The 13,134-nt window shown below is 42.3% G+C and overlaps 1 protein-coding gene across 1 annotated transcript; it reads left to right on the top strand.

The window, feature by feature from the left end:
• Window positions 1-1,453: 1,453 nt before the first annotated feature.
• On the top strand, window positions 1,454-12,798 carry RAD51 (RAD51 recombinase). Its single transcript, XM_083839727.1, has 9 exons — window positions 1,454-1,859; window positions 2,500-2,637; window positions 3,821-3,938; window positions 4,454-4,545; window positions 5,452-5,546; window positions 8,257-8,370; window positions 10,914-11,043; window positions 11,280-11,401; window positions 11,707-12,798. The coding sequence occupies exons 1-9, from the start codon at window positions 1,773-1,775 to the stop codon at window positions 11,828-11,830; spliced, it is 1,020 nt and encodes a 339-aa protein (XP_083695853.1). The 5' UTR covers window positions 1,454-1,772; the 3' UTR covers window positions 11,831-12,798.
• Window positions 12,799-13,134: the final 336 nt, after the last annotated feature.

Below are 13,134 nucleotides of genomic sequence, written 5' to 3'. Positions count from 1 at the left end.
GTTTAGCTGTGCCCTATGATGTGCATTGCCATACAACCTCACAGGCACTTCACACGGTGACGAGAGCTTGTTACCTTAATTTTCTTTAAGTAGACAGGATAGGGGGCACGTAAAAGGTAAAAGGATAGCAGCATGTACAAAGGGAAACCTCTGGCCAGTGTCCTTTCTTCCCAGCTTTGTGCTGTAAGATTCCCATGGGGGTTAATGGGCCTTTTTAAAGCTAGCTGTGTAGATAGTCTCAAATATTTAGTAGTGGCTTGATACCTCTTTAATATCTCATGTTCTTTATCTTTGCATGACTTTACCTGCATGACGCACCAGCTAGCTTGCCAGCACTAAAATGGATTTAATAAACATTTTAATGAAAAGCACAAAAACTCTGCAGATATTTCTAACAAGCCTGGCCTGAAGCTATTTTGATTGTGCTGCTTTGCCTGTTGTCAGAACGAATTCTTGCCAGTGTCTGTAATAACGTGGTACTGCTATATTTTGTCCTCATGTTTGGTACTAATAAGCAAAGGAAGGAGCTGAAGGAATTCCTACAGATCTTGGTCAGCTGAAGGAATGAAAAGCAGCAGCGAAATTCGGGTTTTCCTGGTCAGCGTTACCCTTGCTTGTGGTATCAAAGTCCAGCGGAGAGGAGCTCATAGCAAGGATTAACTCATCAATGAAACTTCTGCTGCCTTTGGTATTTTTGCAGGCACTTCTGTATGTGGGGTGAGCTTTCACTGTTCAGCTGTTTTTTTATTGGCGGTGGTTGCTTTGGCTGATTTGTTTTGACGGAGATGTGCTCATCCCTAGAGGGGAGACGACGCAGGTGTTGCTGCTTGCTGATGAAAACGGCGTGCGATCCCCAAAGCTCCTTCTCCCACTGCTCTGCACTTTGAGTGCTGGTGCTCCTGGAGCTCAGGCAGGTGTCCCCAGCTGTTGCCCCCCGCTGCCCTCCCGGTACCTTTCTCCCTTCCCACACCCTAATGGAAAACCCCCACCGGAGCGTTCTCCCTGCCCAGCAAGGCTTCGAGGCCCATGGCCTTCCTCCAACCCCTGGCTTCGATTAGTTTAGGTACAAGGCTGATGACTGTTGGTCTTCCCCCAGCCGAACGCCCCCGGAGCAGGGGCTCTGCCTTCCCCCCTGCTCCAAGCACCTCTCCCTCTCCAATTATTCCTCCTTTCAGTGCTGGTGCAGACCCCAGCCCAGCAGGAAGCTCCTCAGAGGGGCACCTTCTCAGTTACAACAGCTCGATGTCACCGAGCAGGCTCCCCTCTTTACGCTTACTTTAAAATAAAATTTAAAAAAAAATAATAATTAAAAAAAAAATGCATTTTAGAGCCCCCCAGCAACAAGCACGCGCGGCCCCTTTAAGGGAAGCTCCCGCCAAATCCTGCCGCCGACGCGCCGGGATGAAGCGGGGCGGGGGAGGTCACGTGACGCGGAGGGGAGGGCGGTTGCCGTGACCTCGTCACGTGACGCGGTGGCGGGCTCTTCCAAAGCGGCGGCGGCGGCCGCGGGCGGTGACGGGAGGGGCTGGCGGCGGGGCCTGGTCCGTTGGCCTTCAGCCTCCTCACCGCCACCATCGTCGTCATCCTCCTCCTCCTCCTCCTCAGCCGCCCCCGGCGGGTTCGTGAGGGGGAAAAACCGTGAAAACTAACGGGACCGGGGAGGGAAGGGACCGCCGCGGGCTGCTCTGGGCTCCCCGTCAGCGCCCTGACGCCTCGCTCGAGCCTCTCGCTTCACGCAGCCGTCCCGGCCCCCCTCACCCCGGCGAGCCGCGATGGCCGTGCAGATGCAGTTCGAAGCGAACGCAGACGTGTCTGCGGAGGAGGAGAGCTTCGGCCCGGAGCCCATCTCCAGGTTAGAGGTACGCGCAGAGCTGGCTCGGCGCCGGCTTCGCCAGGAACTTGCTGGTCTGTGCCCTCAAACGCAAGGCAGGCCCGAAAATTGGGCTGTCAGGTTCTTAACCTGCGTTTTGCCCGCCCCACAAAACGAACGTTCTGTATTCACTTGCCTTGCCGCGTATCCTTTCCTGAATATTTGTTCGTTACCTTCAACATCAAACCAACCAGAGAATATCTTCGCCTTGTTCTCTGCTACCGAGATTGACAATAGGTTTTCACAGAATCGCAGAACATTAGGGGTTGGGAGGGACCCTGAAAGATCACCCAGTCCAATCCCCCTGCCAGAGCAGGAACACTTAAATCGGCTCACACAGGAACGCGTCCAGGTGGGTTTTGAATATCTCCAGAGAAGGAGGCTCCACAGCCCCCCTGGGCAGCCTGTTCCAGTGCTCCGTCACCCTCACTGTGAAAAAGTTAAATGTTACACTGGTAAAAGGATATTTTTTAACATTCTTTGTGTATAAGTGACAGGGACATAACATTTAATACGTTTGCTTGTAATAACAGTTTTTGATCCAAAGACAGTTCAGGTATTCAGTAACAGTTCAGTGATTGGATGGTGTTTATGACATAGCCCGTCTTTTTTTCCCCCCTCCCTTTTAGCAATGTGGTATAAATGCAAACGACGTGAAGAAATTGGAAGAAGCTGGGTATCACACAGTTGAGTCTGTTGCTCACGCGCCCAAGAAGGAGCTACTAAATATTAAAGGCATCAGTGAAGCCAAAGCTGACAAAATCTTGGTAAGGATATTGTATAAAAACGTTAAGCCAAGAAGTTTGAGAGGTTTTGTTTCTGCTGGTTTAAATTATTTTGGTGACTTTGGCAAGGTCTCCATGACTGATGTACTGAGAAGGGCAGTAAAGATGATTAGAGGGATGACATGACTTTTTATAAAAGACAAGAAGACTAGGACTTGCTTCAAGAAGAAATGAAGGGGGAGGTAGCTCTATAAAATATGTGGAAGGTATGGAGAGTATGTCCAAGATTACTATAATTTCTAGCTTAGTATTTCTTATGATAAGAAGGTTTATGATAGGCCTGAAGCAACAAAAATATTTATTCTTTTCCATGCAGGGTATGATTAAGTTATGGAACTCATTGTCCCAAGACACTGCAGCCTTCTGTAGCATAAACTGGTTAAAAATGTATAAATACAGAGCTAAGAGCAATGTTAATAGGGTAGCGTTCAGATCAAGAAGCTCACTGGCTGAACTCAGAGCAAGTACCAGATGGAGGGTCAGTTCCTTGATTCCTGCTTTGTTACACACGTTCCCTAAGCATCCCCTCATGGCAGTTGTCAGGGCGTAGGACGCGTGGTTGTGAACCACTGGACTGACCCAGAACATCTGCTTCTCTGTTACAACCTTCTTAAGTATGTTAACTCAGCACCTCAGGCAGGTACACATCCTGGCTTTACTTTTGGGAACTGAGAGAGACTGAGCTGCAATCTCACAGCATCTTCTAATTCGGAATGTGGAGCTTCTGCAAAACTAGTTCTCATTTACAAAATCTGACCTCAGAGAATATTGAACTCCAGTTTTTTTTTTTGTTTGTTTGTTTTTCCAACTTTGTGTATTTATTCAGTCTTATGAAGATGCAGCCTGTTAGGAATGCTATGGCCATCCTAAGTGTTTTAGTTTCACATGGACAGAACTGAACTAAAAAGGTGGTGAATACCGGGGAGGAAAGATTTTTGTTAAATAGGCAAAATGGATGTCAAAGCTTTTTCTCTGAGCAGAATTACATTTTTGTTCAGAGGTACCAACTATTCATCTGTGGTCTATAAAATGAAGTGTCTGCATCACATTATACAGCTGCTTCTCCATGTCACAAAACAGGAATACAATACTAATACTAATTACTGGAGGGGGGTAAATGAATGGGGTGAACACTCCTCAGACTGCTTAATTTTGTTTTCTTTAGGCTGAAGCAGCTAAACTGGTCCCAATGGGTTTTACCACAGCAACGGAATTCCATCAGCGGAGGTCAGAAATCATCCAGATCACCACCGGGTCCAAAGAACTTGATAAACTGCTTCAAGGTAGTGATTTTAGTTCTCTATTGATTAACTTTTCATTATTTTTTTTCCCAGTGGAGATGATCATTGCACAAAAACACATCAAACGTGTCAGTTCTGGTTGCACTAAAATCTCATCAAGTACTGCTCTGATTTTAGTGATTCTCTTTAAAAGCTGTAGAAATAGTTTTAAAGCTTTTAGTCGTGATGCAGTACCCAGAGCTGTTTGCTTTGCATGTTTCTAGTTTATTTTAGCCTAGAGTTTCCTTCAAGAAAAAAAAGATATCAGCATTTTCATTTTCCTACTTGTAAGCAAAAACCAAAACATTTCAGCTTTTCAGCATCTTCAAACATATAATTACCTAAACTTCTTGGTTCCAACATGAAGAAACCACATTATGGAAACCAGTTTTTCCTATTAAAGTTTTAATACTTTCAGCCAAAGTATTGAAGGTAAACTGAGTCTCTATAAATCTAAAAACTCTATACGTGTCTTTGAAGTAAAACAACACTTTTCTCTCTCCTTTTTTTCCCCATAGGAGGAATAGAAACAGGGTCCATAACAGAGTTATTTGGAGAGTTTCGTACTGGAAAAACACAGTTGTGCCATACCCTAGCAGTAACCTGTCAAGTGAGTTGTCCACTTTATTAAAATCAAGTATTCAGGCAGCACAGCTTTTGGATATTTGCTAATTTGTGCACTTCTCGTAGCAAAACAAAGTGATGCACATGAAGAGCTACAACAAATGAATTTTGTCTGTTCACAAAGAGTCCTCAAAAACCTTTGCAGCATCCTTGGCCGAGCTTGCAGCTTGGTAGGATATTTTGTTCCATCCTTGACCTGCCTGCTAGGATTACTTCAGCATCAATTAAGTTTGTCATGGTTTTTTACTTATGTTTGACTTACGTTTGGTAGCTTTTTTTCCTCCTTAGTAGTCTGACAACAGACATTAGCCTTGTTGTGTGATCATAGCTCTTAAGTACAGAGAAGTGTTTGGTATCGCTTTGGGTGTTCTAGACTGCAGAGAGCCTTTGAAAAGAGGGATGAAACTGCGTTGGGTTCAATGGGTTTCTTTGACTAGCTGCTTTGTTTCTAACACATCTTAGGTTTATTTCACTTTATCTTTGTAACAGCCTTCAGTCAACTATTGCTATCAAGCAGTAGATCAGTTTATAGGAACCTTTTTTTCTAATCTTAATTTAGACAAACTTTTTCACTTTTTTTTTTTTTTTGCTACTGTTTGCTACTTTCTAGAGGTTGCTGTTTCATAAAATATTAGAGGCTTAGGGCTCAGTTTGATCATTTAGGTAACACCCTTGTGCACCCAAACTTACCAGCCTGAAGCTGAGCACCTGTTTTCTTCTGTAGGTGTCAGAGAATGAAAACAGGAATCATTCCTCTCACTTTTCCCAGACAAATGTGACTTTAATCACCATAGTTTGGTATTTTATTTACTGCATGAATGTCAGTTGAGGGCATAAGGCAGTAACTGTATTACTTGTTACTTTTCACATTCATTCACATGTGCTCTTCTAGCTTCCTATTGACCGAGGTGGTGGTGAAGGAAAAGCTATGTACATTGACACAGAAGGGACCTTCCGTCCAGAACGTCTTCTTGCTGTGGCTGAAAGGTCTGTACTGATTCGTTAGAAGCAAACTAACGCTAGTTGAAGAAAGGAAGGCATTTACTCATGGTGGGACAACTTAAAATCAGCCTGGCTCTTTCAGTTCATTGGACTGTTGCAGTTAGAACTGTCCTTAAAAACAAATGTGGAAAAAAAAAGGAAAAACAAAACAAATTTTCCTGTGTTTGTTCAGTCTGCTTACCTAGATGCACTTTAGACCACTTCATTAGCTGTATTTTATAAATATTTTTGTTTTTACGTGGATGTGACAGTAGCTAACATCATTGTCCTCTGGAATATGATAGCTTCATTTAAGAATCTCTCTCTCAAATTTAGTTTTACTGTTAGTGAAATACATTCAAAGATATTTTTTTCTTAAATTCTGCCAATAGCACTACCTTGGAGCAAAGATTCTTTTATAAAAAGTATCTCAACAGCAGCTGGATTTTTTTTCTTTGTTAGGAAAGAGAGCATCCAATGACCAGTTGAAAAGCTGTTTTCTCATCTCCTGCCTCTGTCTCAGAACATTCTGAAGTGTCTTTTATACAAATTTGAAAGTATAACATAATTATCTGAGTTTCCTGAAGGCAGTAAAAGCTGCTGTGTTTGCAGAGTTTCTGGTTAGACTTAAAGGCCTGAAGTATGGGTTCTATTTGTTAGAAAAAGTAGCTACTTCTGGTCTTGTGATTCGTCAGAGTTTCTCGAAAACAGAAGTGTTTCCATATTACTGCTTCTGTAGGGTTTAATTCTCTGTAATGGTTGTTTCAATTAAATACCAAGGTGCATATTGCAACCTCGGTGAGCGTAGGTTAAAGTATTTCTTTCTCTTGCAGTGTTCATTAGTGGCTGAAATGCATCAACGTGAACAGTGATATTGTAGTTTTAAAAATTATTTCCACTTAGATACTGATTGAAATTTTCATGTCAATAAGCTGTGCGGTTTTTCTGGTAGTGTGGTGGTTAACATTAATTGCATCTAAGCTGCAAGCCAAAATCATGTAGCAAGGCTGGACTGATTTGAATACAGAGACTCAGATATTCTGCAAAGATAATAAAAATAAAAATAAATTGGCCTGTTTTCTACTGTGTTTTTGCTAGTCTGATTTAGGTTCATAGTTTTTTTTTTTCGGGCTGTGGATGGGGTTTTTAAAAAAATTAAAAACTTCTGCACACATTTTCTAGCTTAAAAAACATCTCTCCTCCTCTAAATGCATGGTTAAAAAAAAAAAAAAGAAAAACAGAAGCAAGACTTAGTTGTCAAGTGACTGTGTTTCCTTCAAGCAGCCTTACAGTATACTTCAAGGACTGGGCTGTCATTGTAGGTGTTTGGGTTCTTTTTAACCCTTCATTCCTCACCATATATTCCTTCACGAAGTAATGTTAATGTGGCTCCATGCAGGGCAGCACAAATTGCTGGCGCTGGAGGAGATGTGGGGACAAGAATGAGCAGATGGAAGCACAGGAATCGAAAGGGTAGGACTGCTGCTTTTTAGCAGCACCACAGACTTGGGAGGTATGGCCGGTATTTATAGGCCTTTCTAAGAGTGTAGGTAGGAAAATCAAGATTTAACACCAAGCCAATATGATGTGCTGGCCCACAAAGTTGCTTCCTTTTCTTTATAGAGGAAAATGATCTAATCAACATACCCTCCTAAATGCATGGAGTAAAGTCAAGTTATTGAAAAGTAGTAATCCAAAGACTTGGGTCACTACTGGATTTTGATGGTTTCTTACTGAAAGGCAAACAGATCCCTGGAAGATGTTTTACACAGTGCTTAGAGGTTTGTGTGACAGATGTTCACGTTGCAAAACATCTGGAATTACTGCTGCTTGCCCCTCTGCTGCTTCTCCCTCGCCCAGCTGTTTTGTAGCCATCCCTCTGCAGGAAGTCATTTCCCTCACATTTTTTTGCTTCTGGAAGGGAATGTGCAATTCTAGTCAGCTGGGGACAGTACCGGCTCAATCCTGCTAACTCTTAATGAAGGCGGTTTGATCTAACACTGCTGGCATTTCGTGCAACAAGTACAAGAGTGCTCCAGTATTCACTTTCACCAATGGATATGGCAACAACACCTCTTGGGCACTGATGAGGCAGTGAAATGATGACGTTTGCAGAGCCCCTAGCTACACCTGCAGGAGGCTGCATGGCTGCACATGGAAGGTGCTACTTGTAGTCAGTTCCATCCCCCTCAGCTCTCAGTCTTTTACATCAAGCTCAGCTAGGATGGATGCTAACAGCCTTTCAACTCATTTCTTTTTACAGTCTAATGATTTGCCAGGTGCTTGACCAGCACCTTTGAGGTTAATCTTGAACATCTTGTATTGCAATGTGGTCTTATTTCAAAGCCCTAGGCTTGATTGACTATTACTCACCTGCAGGCATAATGTGGTATTAACCTAGAAAGGCCGAGTTATTTGATTTATAAATAGCTATCATGTGCAGGTAGTTAAATGAATTGATAGTTACGATTCTAAAAGTGTACTGTTAAAAGCTGTACATAGGCAAGTCTAATTCCTACAGGAATAGGGAGAGAGAAATTAGGTGTGAAAATCAAAATAGTGTTAGTAAGGTGTCTTCCTTGTAAATAGTAAAGATGCTTATATTAATTAATATTTGTATTTGGAATGTGGTTTTAATCTAGTTTTTGGGTAAACCTGCTAGGTAACTCTTGTTTGTTAAGTTTAGACTTTAAAATTTTTTCACTGCTTTCTCTAGGTATGGCTTGTCTGGCAGTGATGTCCTAGATAACGTGGCATACGCTCGAGGTTTTAACACGGATCATCAGACCCAGCTCCTGTATCAGGCGTCGGCTATGATGGCTGAGTCACGGTAATGAGACTTGATTTAGACGCGGTGATTTTTGTAGTGGTACATAGTCATATTATAAACCCGCTTGTAGGTGATAAACAAGTGCAAGAGATCTATAGATGATATAATTGTGAAATGTCAAAGTAATGGTGTACTTTTAAAGTTAACATTTTTGAAATCTACTTGTTCTCTTCAGTGGTTAGCTCCGTTAGATCAGATTTTGTTGTTCTCAAACTAGTTTATGCTGTGGCATATCCATGTAATAAGCTTTGTGTATCAGCAGTCAGTTGTGAGTTAATACCTGCTGCTGTTGAAATTTTTGATGACAGTAACTGACTTGAGCTGTGACAACTGATCTTACTTCACAGAGAACAAGTGCCAGCCTGAGAAACAGTTGTAAAGATCTTTTTAAAATTGCCTTCAGAAAGAAGGAGAGTTGATTTACAGCATGTTCAACTGTTGTGGTTTAACATGGCAGACAGCTAAGCACCCATAGCTGTCCCTGATTCCCCCAAGAGGGGTGGGGGAGAGAGCTGGAAAAAGTAGAAGTGTGAGAACTTACAGGCTGGGATAAAGACAGTTTAATAAGAAATAAAGGAGGGAAAAAAAAAAGGCAAAAACAACAAGTGATGCACAGTGCAATTGCTTACCATCAGCCCTTGCCAGTCCCTGAGCAATGGTGGTGTTTCACCCCCAGCCAACTCCCCCCAGTTTTATCCTTCAGCATGACATTTCTCATTTTCCATTGCTCCTTGTTTCTACTTTCAACTGAAATAAATTTCAGTTTATTATACAGTGGGCCTCTTCAGCATGCATCACTTCCCTTCCTGTTCTGCAGATTAGCCTGTCTCTTCTAATTTTTCCTCCTGCTCCCTCCTAGAAGCTGCTTCTTCCCTTACTAAACAAGCTGAGGTCTGCTTCCATTGTCTCTTCTACATTATAGGGGCGACTGATACCAGCACAGATGGGTTCTCTGGTTCAGCTGCAGGGTCAAGGCACACCTTTTTTAAACATTCTGTCAGTTTCTTAAGATTCACACTTGTTAAGGGGTGAAGCCCAGAACCATGGGAGGTGACAACCGTGATAGATACCTGCCTGTATCCTTGCCACTCATAAGTCTCCTGCTGCCTCAGGGCAGATCTCTTGGTGATATTCTTAATTAGCTGTTTAACTCTAAACAAAACCAGCATCACGTTCTGGAGACATAGCAATAGAAATATGCTTGTTTGAACATCCCAAGGACATTCAAAATTCTCAAGAGCTTTTGTAAAAGGCCTGGAGGAAAAGGGGAAGGTATCCTTCCTTGTCTCCTCCGCAGATTGGCTCTCAGAGGAGAAAAGCTAAAAAGCGTAATTGTTAATAGTTTCAAAGAGGTGGTTACCAGCATACAAGGACAGTGACAGTGGTGAGTGCAAACACTAGATAAGACTCACGATTGGTGCTTTTATCATGTCATAAGCACAATACATCAAGGTGGCAAAAACAAAAGCAACCTTAAACTAGACCTCAGAGGTGATAAAGAAAGGGGTTACATAAAACAACTCTGAGAGTAAATAACACACCTTTGAGAGCAAGTAAATTGTAAGCAGCAACTATGAAATTAATATAATAATTATGACCAATTATAAATAAATTGAACACTCTTGACACGATCTGGCCAGATCTGTTGTTATTTTAACCCTTTGAGCCCCATGTTGGGCGTCAAAAGGACTGTTGTGGTTTAACCCAGCAGGCAGCTAAGCACCACACAGCTGTTAACTTTTCCCTGCGGTGGAAACCAGGGAGAGAACTGAAGAAGCTGATAGTGTGAGAATTCCTGGGCTGAGAAAACAAGTGACGCGCAGTGCAGTTGCTCACCACCAGCTTACCAGTGCCCTGCCAGTCCAGTTTTATCATTCAGCATGACACCATGTGGTGTGGGATGTCCCTTTGGTCAGTCTGGGCCAGCTGTCCAGGCTGTGTCCCCTCCCAGCCCCTCGCTGGCTGGGCGGCACCAGAAGTAGAGAAGTCCTTGGATCTGTGCAAGCCCTGCTCAGTAACAACTAAAACATCAGTGTGTTATTGACATTATTTCATCCTAAATCCAAAACCACAGCACCATACCAGCTGCTATGAAGAAAATTAACTCTATCCCAGTTAAAACCAGGACACTGGAACATGTGCAGATCGCTTTTGTTTGAAACTAGGATGTTGAGGCCCCTTTAGAGAGAAGGAGGTGGTGATACGAGGTATAGAGGTACCTGTGCACAGAATACCCATAGTTCAAAATATTAAGTTCTGGGCTCATTTATAGTACGTAAGCATAAATCACACAGCAACTTCCTTTGAATAGAATATCCTGAGTTGGAATGGTCCCACAAGGATGGGTTTTATTGTGTTGTTCATAATCTGAAGAGGTCGAGTCTGTGGTGGTAAATATAATCATTCTGCTAACTGGCAGGTGAGAAGGGCAAGTATCCACACCTGTATGTAGCTTTAAAATTTCCTGGATGTTGTCAGACTCAACCAGACACGTTTTTCACTCCTGGAACAGTTTCTGAGAACGTTGTATTTGACTTCTCCAGGTATGCACTGCTGATCGTGGACAGTGCCACAGCCCTTTACCGGACAGATTACTCCGGAAGAGGTGAGCTATCAGCCAGACAGATGCATCTCGCCAGGTTTCTGCGTATGCTGCTTCGACTTGCAGATGAGGTAAATGATGAACGTTGCTTTGCTCCCTAAAGGGATGATTGGTTTTCTTTCTCTTGTACACCTTAATCTTCTGCAGATGGCTTTCTGCCTGCGCACTGTCTACTTCCATTTTGTGTTGAGATGCGTGGTAGAGTGGTTATGAACAGCTGAGGGGATAGCAGAAGGTTCTTTTTTTTCCATTTATTCAGGTTGTGGAAGATATATGAATTTTTGATTTGTTGCTTTTCTCCTTGTAGTTTGGTGTGGCAGTTGTGATCACTAACCAAGTGGTAGCACAAGTAGATGGAGCAGCCATGTTTGCAGCAGATCCCAAGAAGCCTATTGGAGGAAATATCATAGCACATGCTTCCACCACGAGGTGAGAGAATAGATTATCATCTTCCATTAGCCTTATTTTGGAAGATTTTGTGTACTTAACTAAGTGCCTTTTAATTCCGGGTCTGTGCAGTCTGTGAATGGCACTTCATCTGCTTTTCAGAAAATAAGTGCTACTCTGAGCAGGTAACTGACCCAGCAGTAAAATAAACACAACATTTTCAGAAGTCCTTACAGCTTTAAGTGTGATGTGTTTACATGCCAACAGAATGTTTTAATGATTATGATAGAGGTTTTCTGAAATGAGGCTACAATTCCTTACCTGTTTCCTTTCCTTCTCCCTATCAGACTGTATCTGCGAAAAGGCCGAGGCGAAACCAGAATATGCAAAATTTATGATTCTCCTTGCCTTCCTGAGGCTGAAGCGATGTTTGCTATTAATGCTGATGGAGTGGGAGATGCAAAAGACTGAAGACTTCGCTTCATTTCCCACGTAACTTGAGACTAGGTGGCTGTAAAAAGGCTCCTTTCTTTGTGGCACGTTACGGACGCTTTCCTGGTGCAGCTGCTGTTCAGATGCTGGCAGAGAACTCTGTTGTATTTCAACATACGTGTCCATCAGGTGAATACATTTTGAGACACATCTGCAGGTGTTGCTTGGAAGAGATCGTCCCTCCTGGGCTTTAGTCACGTGTTAGGTTGAAGTGGTTTCTTGAGAATATTTTCAGAAGACCATAGGCTTTGTATTTTCCTCACAGCTGTTGCTCCAGTTGGATTCTGCTGGTGGGCGTAGGCACAGCAACGTGAGAATATGTGGCAATAGTTCATAACTTGGTGACTTTAAAGTCATACTGATGGGTTTGTCAAATAAGAAAAGTAGTAACTTAAATACTTGGTGGATTGCTTTAATTATTAATTGCGAAATAAAGCAGAATGGTGTTCCACAATAAGAATTTGGGAATATTGCCATGATTGATGAGATTATCATCAATCCATATTCTTTATGTTAATTTTGTTTCGGATGCTGCAACATGCCACTTTTTGGGAACTGTTAATGTACATCTCAGTGCCTTTTTTTTTGTATTTTATTAATTCTCTGTGGAAATCTGCTTTTAATAAAAGGACCATGAAAATACTGATGACATTACAGGTCTCTGGGATTTAGCCAGGTGCTAATTCAGACTGAGGCATCCTTTACCTGCAGGTAGGAGAGAGATGCATAGGTCTTCAACGAATCTCAGTCTGGAATATTTTTTCTACTAGTGGTAACAAAACGCATTATCTCCTCTGTTGGAGATGTGTAGTACAACTGTGCTTAAGTGCCCTGTAGATATCTTTTAAGAGTTTTTCAGATTAAAAAGCTTATTTTATATTACCTAGTATTTTAATCTATGCTATTGTGAACAACTCTTAACTTGATTAAAGAGAATCGTATTATAGTGGTGGTTGGTAGCAAAAAATGTTTTCAGTGCTCTTTTACTCCAGGACGATTATTCTGTGTCAAATCATGAAGGAAAACATACAGGGGAATCCAACTGTCTGTACTCATAAGATAAATTTAATCAGGTACCTAAATACTTGTGCAATGGTGGCTGCTAAATTTCACAAGAAGTTGCGATGCTTGCTGCCTTATTTTTAGCTAAATGCCGTTATTCGTAAATTCTGCATAGCCATGGAGCATCTGCTCTTTCTGTTCAGATGTGCACAAAAGGCCACTGCTGTCACCAGTGCCTGCAGCTGAGTTTCGGGAATCAAAACTCATGTTAAAATGTTAAG

The sequence above is a fragment of the Anser anser genome (genome assembly GCF_964211835.1).
Source record: "Anser anser genome assembly, chromosome: 5".
Lineage (NCBI taxonomy): Eukaryota > Metazoa > Chordata > Aves > Anseriformes > Anatidae > Anser > Anser anser.
The sequence above is the reverse complement of the archived record's forward strand: the minus strand, read 5'-3'. Positions and strand labels throughout refer to the sequence as shown.